The sequence below is a fragment of the Barbus barbus genome (assembly GCF_936440315.1).
Source record: "Barbus barbus genome assembly, chromosome: 16".
Lineage (NCBI taxonomy): Eukaryota > Metazoa > Chordata > Actinopteri > Cypriniformes > Cyprinidae > Barbus > Barbus barbus.
Genome location: NC_136744.1, coordinates 18,332,496 through 18,351,034, shown reverse-complemented (window position 1 = coordinate 18,351,034; position 18,539 = coordinate 18,332,496). Strand labels below are relative to the sequence as shown.

Below are 18,539 nucleotides of genomic sequence, written 5' to 3'. Positions count from 1 at the left end.
ATGTATGCATACAGTATATTTATTGTGTTTACAATCATGTTAGTATGTTTGCGACTTCACCTAAAAAAATAATAATCCCTTTCTTTCCATTTCTATTTCTTTCATTACAACATTTGTGATTCTTTCTTCTTCCTATTTTTCTTAAATTCTACTTTGACTCATTTTTGTTTTATACACTCACTCAGACAGTTTGGATCTGTTCCAGCATGTAATTGGTACTAATATAGTCTGTCTGGCGTGATTTTAAGACCATCTGTCAGCTAACTATTGCATCTTTTTATGCACATACGTAGGATTGTGTCAGCAACATTCATTGTTTGTTCATTAACAACATTATTGCTTTCTTAAAATGCCCTAGTGGGAGGCTAAAAGCATCTGCTAAACGAGTAAGTAAATGTGATTGTTGCTATTACATGAAACATCAAGCCTTTACATTTTGCATATTGACTGTCTCTGTGATGTGGATCAGATAAACAGAAGCTGTATTGCCATCTTTTATTGCACTTAGTAAGCATGTCCTGTATAGCTGACAGAGCTTCATTTGTCTGAAACATCAGCTATAGCAGGACTGAGACAAAACCATTCAGATTAAATTAGCTCAGAACCACTGACAGTGACACGTAGGTTCATTTATATATCAAAATAAATCCAAAAATAAAATCACACACCAGTGTTGCTAGAAGACAATGAAACAAATGAACAACAAGTATCTACAAAGATACACAAGGAAGCAGATAAACTAACAGTATCAAAATCTGCAGTTATATTCCTTTACTATTTTCAAGTCATTTTCATATTTACAAAACCATCAAGGCCTACAACATGCATTTTTTTAGGATCATGAATACCACTTTGTGATAACTGAATGATTAATTCATCTGTTTTATAGTATACATCTTATCTCTGATCATTTCTGTTTTCAAATTAAGAAGAGGGAACCACGGGAATCAGATTAACAGTCGGCTCCATCAGTGGTTGTCATGGCAACAGCACTCACAACCTCAGTCTCACTATAAACACATACTCTCTGTGTGTGTGTGTGTGTGTGTGTGTGCTATACAGACTCTCAAAAAAGTCTCTACTGATGGGGAGTACTTTCACAAGACCCTCAACATAGGTAAGGTGGTGTACATTAACACAATATAGAGAAAATAATTACAGCCAGAAACTAGTGTTCTCCCAGTCCTAGGGACTCCAGTTTATGTGAAGACGTCAGTAGTGTGAGATCCTTTTGTTTGGTTAGTTCATTGTTCTGTCCATTAGAAAGAGGAAAAAACAATACTAAACAAGTTAACCTTGCTCCTCCATCTTTACACTCTTGTCCAGTTATTGTTCTTTTGTCCCTTTGAGGTACGGACAGAACTCTGTCGAATGGACGGCTAGCTCTTTCCCATCTTGGCAATCAGTTCATCACAAATTTTGGTCAGTTCCTCAATCTCTTTGTTCTATAAACAGAATCCAAAAAATCATGTTAACATCTGAATGTTGGTCATTTTATTTTTTATTTAATTTTTTTGAAAGATGTTTCTTACAATACGTTGATCAAAAACACAGTAAAATTGTGAAATATTTTTTTTTTAAATTAAATCAGCTTTCTATACTAATATATTTTAAAATGTCATTTTTTTCCTGAGATGGCAAAGCTAAATTTTCAACAGCTATTACTCCAGTCTTCAGTGCCACATGATCCTTCAGAAATCATTTTATTATGAAGTATTTTTACTATTATCTGTGTTGTGGAAACCATAATACTTTTTTCAGGATGTGTAAAGAAGTGTTTTTTTGTTTGTTTTTTACAGTCTGTGTATATATATATTATAATAATGTTATATGTGTATATATACTGTGTGTGTGTGTGTGTGTGTGTGTGTGTGTATATATATATATATATATATATATATGTACTGTGTGTGTCATATAGATTTAGAATTGTCATCATAAGAATAAGTTAAAATTATAAAATATATTCTAAATTCTAATTTAAAATATATTTTAATTCAGAAAATCATTATAAAATTATAATATTAAAGTTTTTTTTATGTAGTTTACTTCAAATAAATAAATGATCAAATAAATGGAGCCTTGTTAAGCATAAGAGACTTCTTTCAACAACATTTACAAAATTGTAACTTTCACCGATAGTATATACAGCCATAAATAGCAACATATATTTAATTAAATAAAATAATTGTTTGCTGTACTTAAAAATTGAGTGTTTTAAAAACAACAAAATTACTTTAACAGATGAGCATGTGGATTTGCAAGTATGAGAAAACCTTTTGTTCCAGTGTGCGCTCCAGTGAGTCCACCTTCATCTGTTCTTTCCTCAGACTGGCCTGATACGCTGCCTGCTCCTGCTTGGCTTTGACTCTCACCTGAGCGATTTCAGCATTCGCCCTGCGGGTGCCACATGGTCAGAGTCATGCCATCATTTCATATTTCTAAGGACTCTCGCACAGTGCAAGTCTAACCCTTAATTAGCATAACAGTTGTTGTTCCGGGCAACAGAAGCCTTGTACAAAGCAAAGCATATTAAAACATATGCATGTGAAAGATCTGTACTAACCTATCCAGTTTCTCCTCAGCATGGATCTTCAAGGCATGGTAGCGCTGCTCTTCCTTACGGACACGAGACAGGTACTCCTGCGCACATTTCTTCAGCACATCCTCATTCTGAAAGAAAAAAAAGAGGAATTGAAGTGAGTAAATGACCCTTTCTGCTGAAGCACAAGCTATTAGATCATGTTAACCAACAGCCTAACAGTTATTGTAGTAAGTTTGCAATTGTTTGGCTCCATTTTTGTGAGTAACGCCCACAATCAAGTCTCAACCTATATTTTTCTCATTGAATATTCCATTTATCTCAGAATTACATCAAATTGCTGATCTGCAAATGGAAATTCACAACGATTTCAACCTTTATCAATCTCAGTGTAAAGTGCCTCACCTTCCGAAAGCCTTCCAAAACATCTTTCATCTTTTCATAGCGACGGAACAAGTCAGCGAGAGATTTCTCCACAGAGTTGAGATCAGCCAAAGCCTGGTCCTTCTCCAGGATCAACTGCTGGATAGTGTGATGAGACAGAGTCTTCTCTCTCTGTTCACCCTCTGAGACATGCACACAAAAACAAACACATTAAGTTCATATTACACTACAAGACACAATACAATCAAATTGATGTGCAAATCTGCTTTTGGATGCGGCAGAGGTTGATTTTATGCTCCTTTGGGTACTTCAGATATGAAATTATACTCTACACCACTGTGTCTAAATCATTGAAAATGACAAATGAAAATGCAGTTTACGACGCCGCATCTCTATGATGCATGCAGACAACACACACACACACACACTCAAAGATTGTCAAACCCACGGAGACATGGTGAGATGAGAAGACCTTTGAAAGACTTACTCAGCACCTCTTAAGTCGTTTTAGGGAAGCGTTATACAAAATATTTATAGTCAAAAAAAATTATTTAACTGTAGCAAATCTGCTGAATGAATAATTTTAATGAACTGATTAAAAAAAAAAAAAAAACTGATTCACTGATTCAGCTGAATCATCAACCTTCCCTACCTTTATATAAATACTACCACATGTTTTATAATCAATTAAATAAGTTTTTTCTAGTTTTATTACTTTAGTTTAAATGTACACTACTGGTTAAAAATCATTTTATTCAGTAAGAATCTATTAAATTGACAAAAGATTTATATTTCAAATATATTCTGTCCTTTTGAACTTTGTATTCATCAAACAATCTTGGGAAAAAATGTATCATGGTTTCCACTAAAAATATTAAGCTATATTCAACAGTGATAATAAAAAAGAAATTTTACTCTTGTAGCTACTTTTTTCTAGCTTAATTGTACTTAATTGTATTTAGGCAACCTTACATTATAATGAGCTTATCTGGAAAGTTACAGTATTAAAGTAGTTTCCTGAACACTTATGAGCTGGTAATGGAAGATGTTTGAGAAAAGGTCTATAAAAAGGCCAGCAGAGCAAAACCAGATGAGACTAAAATGAGAGATAGACCATATCAGGTTATAGTAAGAGAAAGCTCTCCCTGTCACTAACAGATGTGGTGGATGCAACACAAACAAAAAAATAAAGAGTTGCTGTTACTTACCAGGCATGCCTGAGTGATTTATCAAATATTTATGGGGGACGGAAGGAGCAAAACAGAAAAAAGGGACGGCATTAAGTCAAGCCAGCAGGGTGGGACATGTGAGAGAGAAAAGTGTGTCAGAAACATAGACAATTTTTTAAATAACTGAAAGTGTCATAGAATAAAAAATGAATTAGGTGGTGAGAGCCAGAAAAGTGGCCAAGAAAATGAACCATGGAAAAAGAAATTATAAGCAAAGACACAAAATGAAGTGAAAACAAATGACCGAAAGCTGGGAAGCGGAATATCAAGGATGGTATTTTATCATGAAGAATATAAAAAGGGAATGAAAAAAGGTTTTTCTTTGTACAAAGAGAGAAAATCATGTCAAGGTTAAACCAGACACTCAGTATAACAATCTGAAAATGTAAGAACGCACACAGCCTACAGTATTTAAATGAATGTAAATACTGGACAGGCAAAGAAATCAGATTAATCTGTCAGTGGGTGAGGCCTGGTAAGGGACATGTTGAGTAGAAACATGTTTATGTTTTTTTAGGTCAAGTCAAGTGGAATATAAAAGGAGACATGAAGGCTTGTGCTTGTAACTGACCGGTGTTTGGGTCCAAACGCACGAAAGATTTGTCTGCAAATTAAATGAGAAAGTAACATATTGCATATGTGTGTTGGTGTGGCGTGCCTGTTCATTTATAGCAGTGTAGCAGAAGAACAGCACAGATAAATAGAACCAAAAGTGCCTGACAGTGTTCACAAAACGCACAGATTGAAAATCCCAAGGAGAAGATGAAATCGTATTCAGCAATCAAGACTCACCAATCATCTCTGCGATAGTCTTCTCATACTCCATAACTATCCTCCTGTAAATAACCAAAAATCAAGTTACTATTCAAATAAGATTTTTTAAGCACACGGATCAAAAGTGACAGTAAAGACTTTTATATCGTTACTAAAAAATCTACTTCAAATGAATGCAGTTCTGTTGAACTTTCTATTAATCAAAGAATCCTGGGGGGAAAATGTAATAAATCTTGTCACAAAAAAATAATCAGTGCAAGTGTTTTCAATCATTTTTTCTTGAGTATTAAATCAGCATAATAGAATGATTTCTGAAGGATCATGTGACACTGAAAACAGTAGCAATGGTTTCTGAAAATGTAGCTTTGCTATCACAGGAATAAAATACATTTTAAATTGTAATTTTTGACAATTTACTGTTTTACAGTATTTTCATCAAATAAATGAAGTGTGCTAAGCATAAGAGATTTATGCTCAAAATATTTAAAAAAAACAATGTCCTAGAGTGCATTCACACCTGTATTGATTTCAGATGATCCGATCACAAGTGTTAAACATTAAATACAGGTGTAAGCAGGGTCCAAAATGTTTTGTGATCTGATCACTGGAACCACATATTGTGGTAGGTGAATAGAAAAATAAAGATGGGCCTCATCTCTAAAATAAATAATCAGGTTGTTTGTCAGATCGGTCCTTTGCTTTATCATTTCCTCTTTTTTTTTTTATTTACCAACATGCAGTAACACACTGACGTAGCAAGTGATGCACATACTCACAAAGTCAGAGACTCTCCCTTCGAAATCCAATCACAAGTGATCACAGTAGGCGCATTTGACACATATTATTGCTAGCTACAGTATGTATCTTGGCTGACCATTTGTGATCGGATCACCACAGATGGAGCTTAATACCAGGTGTAAACAGGATTTAGACCCGCATTTGAAAGTGTCCCAAATTGGAAGCCAAACAATCCAAGTTAGAGTTTCTATCTGTTTGCACGCATGCAGCAAGATCCGCTCTGTGCCAGATGTCAGGACTGGTTGAAACTAATAGAACAGTGCATTCTAAGGTGACAATGAAATTCTGAATAAGGTTGATTACATGAAAGGTCAGGAAACTGGCATTTGTTATGTCATGTGTTTGACTACAAGAGTTTGGCTGGCATAAAGACGTGCTTGGAGAAAAGCAGGTTGCCAGCACAGTAAGCGGATGGATTAGCTATGTCTTCCTTAGCCTCTTAGGCCTTCCTTATCCTGAGCCCAATCAGCCTAATGAACTAAGCCCCATTCTTATCCACACTAACAAGGCCTAGTCCAGCTGGCTGTAATCCGCAACCCTTCCCGATTACCTTGTTCACTTTGCACTTTGAGTACAAAAGGACAGCTTTAAAACATGTCCTGGTTCAATCAACTGTCTTCTGAATAAGACAATATTTTTAAAGTGCAGTGAGGTGAGAAATACTTCAAAAATGCTAAACACGAACTAATAAAACTGTCACCCGATTTGAACCCTTAGTTAGGAGACTGTAAAACAGAAACTGATATAAAACATCTTAAAATGGCATTTAATTGTGACAAGACATTTCCATGTGTTTCCCAGATGGGTGAAAACAAATTTACATCTTTCATCTATTCCCTCTCTTTTTCTGCCCCCAACTCTGGCACATCTAACATGTTAAGGCCCTCTTTAATTGGCTTTCTGCTTACGCTCGACTTCAAAAAAAAAAAAAAAAAAAATATGTAGGAAAGAGATAAACAGATTGAGAGGTGGACTGAGGTAGATGCATGGAGCTGTAAGCAGAACCTGTATGGCTGAATGCACAGGGATTTGTCAGGTGTGTCATATAAACTAAGCTAAGCTATATGTAGAGAATGAACTTTTCTGACAGTTTTATTGATGTGAAGCTTATAGAGAGGACATTAAGTGATGGGAAAAGTGGGGAGAAACGGGGTCAGTCAACAATTGATGCAAGCTTCACTCGTCATAGCTCACAAGGGCACAGGAATTTCTGTCCTTTGACAAAACCCACCTCATCTCCTCCACTTCCCGTCTACTCTCTTCATATTTTCTCTTCCACTCCATGACTTCTTTCTCTTTCATAACAATCTGAAATAAGAAGAGCATTACTTCACACACTTTACACCCTGGAAATTGTTACACCAGTGTCATTCTGGCATAACGCAAATCTGGGATGTCCTTTGCCATGTTTCACACTGTAAAAATTCTTAGTATTTGCATGTTTATGATATAGGGTAATATTATGGGATATTAGGGTAATATGATAATATTTTTAAAAAAGCATGAAACATTTGTCAAATAATCAGTGGAAATGTAACCACATAAATTGGCTGTGATTTTCTTAAAGTAACAATGAAATGGTAGTGTGATTTACTTTTGAGCAAAACAGTTTATCGAAAAAGATCTAATTTAAGGCATAGACTTGGTTCTATCCATCGGTTTTTGACTGGATTTTGAGATGTGGGAGTTGCAATCAATAATGAGAGCGAGCTTGCAGCCAGTTGTAAGGAAGGGGAGAGGTTTAAGCAAACCAAATCATTGAAGAAGTCTTTCGTTTCATAAAAAAATTGAAATATGAGAAATTGAGTAATCTCATTTCATGTTTACTTTAAATCTTCTGAAATACAGAAGAAAAATAATATTCTCTCATCACTCCAGTATATCAACATATTGAACTTCCCTCCGATGCTGAAACAGAACACAGCATGGGAAAGTTTCTATTACTGTCCAGAGTTTGTGAAAATGTAATGTGTACATTGAGGCCATTAATGATTGGTTGTCATTTTGGCACTGCAAATGCAGGGTTTCAGAACCCAGAATTAAAAGTGGTGTTAACCAGCCCTTCAAAATTAAATATTAAATATTACCTAACCCACTTTATTTACATTTACAGATTTACCTTAAGTTAAATTTTCATCAAATGTGAAATGACAAGACTAAGATACAGGTTGTTTTCTTTTTTATTTACATCATGCAATGGGTGAGTATATACCTCTTCTCGGGCAATACCAAGAGAGTGGTCCATGTCATGTGGCAGATGAGGGCTTTCCCCTTCAATGTATCCTGTTCGTGAATAGAGGGAGCTATTCGAAACCCCGCTGTCCCCCGGTGAGGCCGTTTCTCTCTGCTGCAGAGGAAAGAGTTGTGGAGAAACCATGAAAAACCTGTGAGTTTATTTCTCTAGATTCTAGAACAACATTCACTTTACACTTGGAGGGAGGCAGCACATCATCTACAGGTTCTACTCAGCAAAGCCATAATGCCATGGAGCGCAGGCTCTTAGTTTGGGTTCAAAAGCCTCCAGCAGTTTGCGACTGGCCTGCTGGAATGTTATGACTGACAATCCCCAATGTGAGATGGATGTGAAAAGCTGTTTGTCATGAAAGGTTTGCGGCTGTGACCGGATCAGAGAGGGAATGCTGTGTCAGATGAGGACTGTAGGAGTACAGGTTGAACCTTATGTTACTTTTCAGAGATTAAATAATGTGCAGAGTTGATCTATTTTGCATGAAAAAAGACTGTATCCCAAAATACCCTTAATGCAACCAGCTACAACAAAAGACCGCAAAACATACTATCTGCATACGTCCTACAGGAAAAGACAGACATGTTTTATGAATATATGTTTCAAAGGCACAAACAAAAGCACAAATGTACTGTCAGTAAATGTAGGCTACTGTAATTTAATAATTAACATCTAAATATTCACATGTACCATTTTCAGAAAGCAACTGTTTTCATAAGGCCTCTTTATAGCCAGTGATGGGGTGTAGTTACTGAATAATCATCATGTTTAGCCCTTAAACCTACTTGCTGATTAAAGCTGATTAATTCTTCCTAACAGAGCTGGTTTAGGAGATTAATTGAGTTTGACTCTTATACAAGGTAGGGGGCCATGTGTTAGGGTACAAATACAGAATGCCCACAACATGTTTGGTCTGCAAGGAGAATTTATGCCTAATACCATTTACTGCATTATTGGAATGCACTCAGATCATGAACGAGACATATAGACATATGGGAGGTACAAAGTGAGATTAAAACCCAATGCAAAATGTTGAAATGGTGCTCTATCATATTTAGAGTTTGAGTGTTTATCTCAGATATCCTATGACCACATACTATACATTAAACATGGTCTAGATCCGAGTCTTGACACTCACTGCATAACCTAATCTAGAAACTCCCTGAATGCCCAATTTAGCCCAAGAAAACATTATGTTTGTCATCACCAATCATAAACACAGTCAGCAGAGGGGGAGACTTGAGACAGAGGAATAACTCTAAATGCAAATGAGAAACAAAAGCTTTTAAAAATGAATATTGACAAGACAGAGTTCAGTACAGCATGGGGTTGTGATGTATTCCTGTTATCTACAGAGCAGCTGTGCATGTATTTCCAAGAATGATAAATTACTGCTAATAAAAAGGTCAAATAAAGAACACGTCATGGAGAATGTGCTGAGGCAGCTTGGGAAATATGTCTGTGAGACTATTTCAGGAAGAGCGTTATCTAATAATGCATGTTAAAATATTGAATATTTTAAGAAGATCATCAATTCACTGAACCTCATTACTCCAGCTATATAAGACAGTGTCACTCTTTTTATATATGAAAGCACTCTATAATCCTAAAATGTATCAGAACTATTCCAGAAATACTTTTGATGCATTAAAGATCAACTCTATTTTGGAAATGAAGTCTAGAGGTTATTCAGGGGCAGAAACAATACCTGTGGAATACGGGACATCCTGCGACAGAGTTTGCTATCTGTCTGTGTGGATTTTCCTGCAGTTTTCTACAAAAATAACCAGACTAGTTTTGACAGAGTGAGACAAAACCTATTACTCAAAAAAAAAAAACGTTATGAGATCTATAAAATGTTATGTGGATAGTCATATTAAATGTGTCTGGAAAATGGGTTAGAGTTGATGTGTTTTTAATATCTATGCGACTGTCCTTTAAAGAGTTTAGATTCTTATTTGAGGTTACATTTTGTTGTCAAAAGTCTGAAGGTCATTGCAGACTGAGTCCGAAATCTTCGCATGCATTTTTCAGTTTTTTCGTATTCCCCATCCTTTCCTATCAAAATGCATGATACAGATGTGAAAACGCAGAAAATCGAACCTGATCCGAATTTGTTTTGACGGACGAAAGTTTTGGAGGCAGTGTGCAAAAGTGATTGACACAACGTGAGGTCGTATTTATTTTTTAACGTGCGAAAATTTCAGACTCAGTGTGCAGTGACCTTTATGCTCTATAAGGATGAATTTATTTGATAAAAAAAAACAGTACAACAGTATTGCTTTGAGTGTGAAATATTATTACAATTACTGTTTTCTATTTTAATATATTTAAAAATGTCATTTATTCCTGTGCTCGCAAAAGTGAATTTTCAGTCTTCAGCGTCACTTTATCGTTTCTATATGCTGGTTTGATGCACAAGCAACATTTATCATTATTTGTTATATATTTATTATTTATTATTAATGCTGAAAACAGTGGTGTTGCTGATTCATTATTTTTTTAAAGATTCTTTGATGAATAGGAATTTCAAAAAACAGCATATATTTTAAATAGAAATGTTCTGCAAAAATGTGAACGCCTTACTGTCACTTTTAATCAATTTAATGCATTCTTCCTGAAAAAAAAGTATAAAAATTTTACTGAGCCCAAACTTTTTCAATTAGAGTATGTATAAAAAAAAACTTAAAATAGGATAAATATTAATAAACTAAATATTAATTTCTATGATAATGGAAATGATCATTTCTATCATCTAATGGTGGTTTAGTCTAAAGGTGGTACAGGGACAGTGGGATTAGAATATATGGACTAGACCTAGTTAGACTTAGAGGGAACGTTTTCTGTCCTTCTTACTTTAGCCATGCGAGAACCGTTGAGATTCCAGCGGCGTGGGCTGGGCTTCTTGAGGCGAGACTGTGAAGCGTGCAAGACAACATGATGAGAATGGAGCGGCAAGAATATGAGGCATGTTAGAGAGGTTGTAAATAATACATGTGCATGTTTGTGCATACGAGATTAGTCTGTTCATTCCATTTCCTGTACAAATGCTGACTGAGACAGAGGCGACGGTCACTCATCCAACATGACTGAAAGCAGATCTGAGCTAAGCTTCATGTGAAGCCACACCAGTGGCCTCAAACCAGGCATACAGATGGTCTGTATACCCACTGTATTCAAATGAGTTAGTGTAAATTAGTAACAAATCGAAACCAGGAACTAGCATGAATGTGACGAGGAATTCAGCAATAAACATTCTGTTTAGGATAAGCATATAAATTATGAAATCTGCAAACCATTCATATTTGATGTAATAATATAGAGTCTATATACAGCGTAAGTTTCCAAGTCACATTGACCTTTGTTTCTATGGATCTCCTGTCCAAGCGAACATGCAGGATTGTCACAAAGCCCTGGGAAAAACACACCTCTTTTGCTCAAGAGGGTGTTGGATTGGGAAAAAAGGAGCACCAATCGAGGACAGGAGCCGGGTTAAAGAACCAGGGGTGAGATGTCACGTCCACAGTATGGTGAGGTAGTTTATGGGTAGGTATTCACACTCATACCCAAGGGTGCAGTCAGGGGGCTCAGTTCAGAGGGGGGTATCACACACACACACACACACTCGTGCTTGGACACACACACATTCACACGGGTGCGGGCTGGCTCAGCGCAGTACCTGAGGGGACACAGTGGACAAAGTGGGGCTCTGAGAGATGTTTTTGGCTACCTGTAGAGCCTCTATCTTCAGGGCTGCGAGCACCAGCTCCTCCTGGGCCACAAAGGAGGGTTGAGGGGAGGAAAGGGGGAGTGACCCATGAAGTGGGGATGGGGTAAGGAGGAAAAGAGGGGTTAGAGTTGTACCGGCCTCACGCAAATACTAAACCTGAGGGGGAAAAAAACGTACATATACTGTACACACACAAACAGACACTCGTACGCATTTTACTGTGAACGTTGTGTATGCGGTGAGATCCATTGTTCCTTTCTAGAAGTTTTATTACTTGTAGGTATTTTTTAAAGGGATAAATCAGCCAAAATGAAAATTCTGTCTTTCATTGGAACACAAATTGAGATATTTATCAGAATATCTGAAGAGATGCCTTGTAATAACAGTGAATGGGGACCAGGGGCTGTCAAGCTCCGAAAAAGCACCATAACAGCAACATAAAAGTTGTCAATGTGACTTATCAAACTTTAGTCATTAAGATTTTTAAAAATGTTTTTGAAAGAAGTCTATTGTGCATCCCAAGGCTGCATTTATTTGATCGCAAATACAGTAAAAACAGTTACTGTATATTGTGAAATATTATTACAATTTAAAGTAACTTTTATTTTAATATATTTATTTCACTTATTCCTCTGTTGGCTTAAAGGATGTGACATGACCCTTCAAGAAACATCTCTTATTATTATCAATTTTGAAAACATGGAAACCATGATCTTTTGGGATTCTTTGATGGAAAGAAAGTTCAAAAGAACAGAATTGATTAAAAACCCAAACTTTTGAATGGTAGTGTACTTTGATGGTTCTTTTTACTCATATCGGCGCTTGCCAGCCCCAGTTACTATTTACTTCTAGGAACTGGGGTTTAAGGATGAATAAATATGACAGAATTAAAATTTTTGATTGAACTATTCCTTTAAAAACAAAAAATGAGAGACAAAACAAAACAGACAAGGTACATGAAAGACTGGAGGGACAAACAAACACACAGTGAAACAGCAGAGTGAAGACACGCGCACTCTCTCTCTCTCTCTCTCTCTCTCTCTCTCTCACACACACAAACACACACTGCTGGAAAGGTCCAAGCAAGAAAGTATAGTTGGCTGGTAGGCTTCTCTCTACACACCTGCAGTTTTTGAGCGAAGGCAGTGGGGTTGGTCTCTGCCAGATCAGGCTCCAGGTAGCTGAGAGGGGCAGGTGAATCAGACAGTCTGTCTAAGAGGGGTAGATCTGAGGGATCCATGGGGCCCTGGATAGGGGACTGCGATGGGATCGAGAGCAGAAGAGGGACAAGAGCAAGAGGAGTAGGTGGTGTCTGGGTGTCAGTGAGTTAGGGCAAGCTTGTATTTAGCCTAGAGCATCATAACACTTCTATGATGGGTTTACAAAGCTTATGAGCAAAACATTCTGCGGTACTGATTCTGGTGGGGAGACCCTAAGTAAGCTGCATGCCTAGCAAAATAATTGTCTTAAAAGGGAGAAACTGTCATTATTTACAATCGTCATAATTAGAAAATAGACAGTTATATAGAAAAAATAAGTGTACATTGGTCAAAATGACTCCTTTTGTGTTAAATTTAAAAAAAATACAGCATACATGTTTTAAATAACATGGGGGTGAGTAAATAATGACAGAATTTATTTATTTAGGATGCACTGTCCCTTTAAGACTGAAAACAAAAATGTGTAGCATTGCAAATGTATCAGATCAGATAAGCTGTGCAATCATTAGTAACAAAATAAAATAACCCCATCTTACACATTTGTGGTGTTTTCTTGTATTTTGACTGTATGAGCTCCATATTATCTGAGCTAATGAAATAAACACTCTTAAAGGTGTTTGACCGGTTTGCACTTACCGCTCCATCTCTCTCATTGCTCTGCGTTTGACTTTGAGACTGGCTGTCCCTCTTTCTGCTTTTCTCTGAGGCCACGGAGTCATGAGCACCACGTGGTGGCAGCACAGGTGATTTCCCCTGCGAGATCTGAGCCTCCATCTCCTCAAAGCTCCTGTGAAGAATCAGACCAACACAATTCAACACATAGAATACACTGCCAAAGTAAATCATTTTTACCCCCAAGAATCAAGTTTTATAGCTTTCATTTTAAGCAAGTCAGTCTATATGATACCTTCTCAGAAAAAAGGTGCAATGCTGTCACTGGGATGGTACCCTAATGTACAAAAGCTAAAGGGCACCTCTTTGTACCTTATACACCTGTAAATTATTCATATTAGTACCTTAAAGGCACATATTGATACTTTAAAATTACAATAAGTAGCTTTTGAAAGGGCACCTCCCCAGTGAACTCTTTTCTGAGAGTGTGGTGTACTCCTAAAAGTTGACAAAATCCACCTTTAGCAAATATATTCCTTATAAATAATCTTCATGGTTTTACAGTTGCTCAATGACCGACTAAATGGCAATGCCTTTTTGTCGACATAATGGTGCAATTATGTTATTTAGCACCAGATGCCAACTGACAGACAGACTTCCTACACTGAACAAAATTATTTTTCAGGAGCTGAACTCAAAGATCTAAGACTTTTTGAGAGAATTAATGCATTTTTAAGCAATATATGATGTATATGATAATAATATCTGATAATTTATTAGTGCTGGGCATCGGTTAACATTTTTAATCGCGATTAATCGCATGATATTTCTGAGATTAATTGTGATTAATCGCATTGTTAAGCACAAAATTCAATAATGAATTCATTATTGGGCACTTTTTTCATTTAAAAGTACTGCTATATGAACAAAAGTGCAATAACATCTGGTTTGCAAGCACTTTAAACAAATAGGTTTTTTACAGCAGTATTCCTTTTACATAGTAGCAGTTAAAACATTTCTTGTAAATCTCAATTCAACCATTAATGTAATCAAATTAAATATAAAACCAAAGCTATTTGCCACTGCCAGGGCATTAAAGTTTTATAGACCAGTCCAGACCCTCAATCATAACATTATAACGTGCACTTTCCAAGTATAGACCTGCACTATCGCGGGACCCAACGCAGCAGAGTGCGGCATGGTGACAACACTTGATGGGCAAGTGCGGGTGGGAAGACACTTGTGTGTGTGGGATGCGGGAGAATTACCGCACCGGAGCGTGGAACTTCTGATACCTGCAGCATGATTGCGTTAACATTTCTTAGCAGCAAAAGTGATAGATCTGTAAAGCAATATATTGTGAGAGGGCTGTGTGTTACCGCATCCCAAATGACTCAAAATAATAAACCACAAAGTTAACAAAACTATGCACTCCACTATGCTGAGCAAGATGCTTCTCTGCTGTATTCACGTGCTATTGGAAACTTCCTATTTCCAACTTATGAAGTCGTGATTCCGAGCACGTTGCATTCTTTTCTGTTTAAAAATAACAGTGAACAGTGGTTTGTGAATGTTGACGCTTAGCCTAAATAATTTTATCGGGAGCATCCATGTGGAGGCCATCCTGCAGGCTTAGACCCACCCAGAATGCTCTCATTGGTTGAGACGTGTGATGACACCAGAGGCACGTTCAGGCACACACCGGTGCATAACGTTTTGCTCCGGGTTCCTGGTTGAACGACATGTTTCCTGGAAACGGTGTGCAACTGGGTTTGAGATACGTTTTCTCTTGTTTGGTGGGTGTGTCAAAAATGTCAGCCCAATCAGCAGCACATGTATAGAAACCACACTGTATTAAAGAGACAGCTGGCACAATGTGTCCAAGTGAAGTTGTTTACAAATATGTCCACTGCAGCTCAGTATACGCAACAATTTAAGATATTTGAAGACATGTTTGTCGTAAGAGCATATCAACATGATGATGATGAATTTGTAAGTAAATGTAATTAACATCAAAATAAATTAACAAGAGCAAGTTTGCATGTTTATTTACATTAAAGGCAAAATAACTGAAATAATAAGAGCACAAGTATAGATCTGGAACTTCTTTAAGTCTGTCTAAATATCATGTAGTAATTGCAATGTCTTCTGGTCCATATCCTTTCCTTAGGAAGGTGTGCTAGACACTGATTCATGTAACATAAAAATACTATACATATTTATATATTTTGCTATTGTATTGTGGAGTGACACTTTCATAAATCTTTCTATGCTCCTCTGATTATATACTGATTAATGGTAAATATTACAATATCATACCTCAACAACAGTGATCAGCAATAATGATAAGCCTAATGCTCACAATAAAAATAATAAGGTCATATAGATCATAACACAGTCTCGGAGGTAAGAAGTGGATCATCCTTCACCTGAAATGTTTGTCTTTTCATCCTGAAATGCGAGGCAAATGTTGGATCACAAAGATCCACAGTTTCCACAAATCCCTTCACTCGATTGGGATGTTCTTTTTATTCTGGACGGCAAGGGCAGTGACTGTAACATCGAGCATATTTTGCAGTATTAAACACGTATTTATACCCATTTCATCAGGCTCAGAAAAATCTTCAAAAAGAACACAAAGAATGGCCTTCTCAGCTGCCATAGTTACAACATTTGCGTCATTAGAACAGGGTGTTCAACGCATCACTGTTTCCGTTTAATAAACGTTTTGCACCGTTTTGTCAGGGCTGAACGCAGACCAAGTACTGCTCCCTGCAGAGCCAAATGGCCTCCAGCTCCCCCTCTCTGGATGTCCAGCTCCACCTCTGTGTGAACTAATGGGTGGAGTTATGTTTAGCGATAGGGTATGGGGTAGGGTTAGGGTGTGGTTAGGTGTCTATCTCCACCCATTACCTCCAGCGAGGGGGAGCTAGAGCTCCAGCTCCTCCCATTTGGCTCGGCAGCATGCACCCTCTCAATGACACCCATCCCAAGGCACTATTGATCAACATCCCACCTCTCCTGTGACCTGTGGTTTGTCTTTACATGAATTCTGAGCCAGTGAGCAACGGGCTTTCAAAATAATAATAATAATAATAATAATAATAATAATAATAATAATAATAATGAAAACTGCGTTAATGCGCGATAAAAAAAAATTGTCGGCGTTCATTAATTCATGCGTTAACGCCATAATAACACGTTAACTTGCCCAGCCCTAATATTTACAGTGGGGAAAAAAATTATTTGATCACTTGCTGATTTTGTACGTTTGCCCACTGGCAAAGAAAGGATCAGTCTATAATTTTAATGGTAGTAAAATTACCATTAAAATCAGTCTATAATTTTAATGATCCATTTTCAGAGCCCTGGCTGGATTCAGTGCCCTGGCCCTGACGGTACATGGCCCCGTCCATCGTCCCTTTGATGCGGTGCAGTTTTCCTGTCCCCTTAGCAGAAAAACACCCCCAAAACATAATGTTTCCACCTCCATGTTTGACAGTGGGAATGGTGTTCTTGGGGTCATAGGCAGCATTCCTCCTCCTCCAAACACGGTGAGTTTAGTTCATGCCAAAGAGCTCGATTGTGGTCTCATCTGAACAACACTTTCACCCAGTTCTCCTCTGAATCATTGGCAAACTTCAGACGGGCCAGTACATGTGCTTTCTTGAGCAGGGGGACCTTGCGGGCGCTGCAGGATTTCAGTCCTTCACGGCGTAGTGTGTTACCAATTGTTTTCTTAGTGACTATGTTCCCAGTTGCCTTGAAATCATTGACAAGATCCTCTCGTGTAGTTCTGGGCTGATTCCTCACCGTCCTCATGATCACTGAGACTCCACAAGGTAAGATCTTGCATGGAGCTCCAGTCCGAGGGAGAATGACAGTTATTTTGTGTTTCTTCCATTTGCGAATAATCGCACCAACTGTTGTCACCTTCTCACCAAGCTGCTTGGCAATGGTCTTGTAGCCCATTTCAGCCTTGTGTAGGTCTACAGATTTGTCCCTGACATCCTTGGACAGCTCTTTGGTCTTGGCCATTGTGGAGAGTTTGGAATCTGATTGATTGCTTCTGTGGACAGGTTAGGTAACAAGCTGAGATTAGGAGCACTCCCTTTAAGAGAGTGCTCCTAATCTGAATGTTGCAGCAGAAATCGAGACTCATCAGACTCATCAGACCAGACCAGGCAACCAGTCTGACCAGGCATCAGACTCATCAGACCAGGCAACGATTTTCCAATCTTCTATTGCTCAATTTTGGTGAGCCTGTGCGAATTGTAGCCTCCATTTCCTGTTCTTAGCTGACAGGAGCGGCACCCGGTGTTGACTTCTGCTGCTGTAGCCCATCTGCTTCAGGGTTCGACGTGTTGTGCGTTCAGAGATGGTATTCTGCATACCTTGGTTGTAATGAGTGGTTATTTGAGTTACTGTTGCCTTTCTATCATCTCTAACCAGTCTGCCCATTCTCCTCTGACATCAACAAGGCATTTTCGTCTACACAATTGCCGCTCACTGGATATTTTCTCTTTTTCGGACCATTCTCTGTAAACCCTTGAGATGGTTGTGTGTGAAATTCCCAGTAGATCAGCAGTTTTTGAAATACTCAGACCAGCCTGTCTGGCACCAACAACCATTCCACGTTCAAAGTCACTTAAATCCCCTTTCCTCAACTTCAGCAAGTCGTCTTCACTACATCTAGATGCCTAATGGCGCTTTTCCACTGCATGGTACAGCACGGTAAGGTTCAGTACGGCTCACTTTTGGGGGGTTTTGCACTGGGTACAGTTCCTGGTACCTGGTACTTTTTTTAGTACCACCTCGGCCGAGGTTCCAAGAGAGCCGTACCGTTACCAAAACATGACGTGTAAACTCTGCTGATCACTGATTGGCCGGAGAAACTCGTCACTGCCTGCGTCATTGAACTTGCAGCACGAGACCCAACAGACCCGCTAGATTTAAATAAGCACAGCCAGTGAAGGACCGAACACAACTGTTTTAAATGAGCACA

The 18,539-nt window shown here is 37.9% G+C and overlaps 1 protein-coding gene across 1 annotated transcript in view; it reads right to left on the bottom strand.

Annotated features, from left to right (window-relative positions):
- Window positions 1-466: 466 nt before the first annotated feature.
- Window positions 467-18,539, bottom strand: part of LOC306882560 (transforming acidic coiled-coil-containing protein 2-like) — a gene marked incomplete at its 5' end in the record, with an annotated part of 66,343 nt that continues 48,270 nt past the window's right edge. Inside the window, 10 exons of the mRNA XM_079437285.1 lie at window positions 467-1,445; window positions 2,277-2,397; window positions 2,567-2,673; window positions 2,948-3,108; window positions 4,948-4,991; window positions 6,959-7,035; window positions 7,940-8,074; window positions 11,652-11,744; window positions 12,826-12,960; window positions 13,559-13,709. Coding sequence (XP_079293411.1) covers window positions 1,380-1,445; window positions 2,277-2,397; window positions 2,567-2,673; window positions 2,948-3,108; window positions 4,948-4,991; window positions 6,959-7,035; window positions 7,940-8,074; window positions 11,652-11,744; window positions 12,826-12,960; window positions 13,559-13,709 — 1,090 coding nt within the window. The 3' untranslated portion in view covers window positions 467-1,379. The remainder of the gene's footprint in view (window positions 1,446-2,276; window positions 2,398-2,566; window positions 2,674-2,947; window positions 3,109-4,947; window positions 4,992-6,958; window positions 7,036-7,939; window positions 8,075-11,651; window positions 11,745-12,825; window positions 12,961-13,558; window positions 13,710-18,539) is intronic.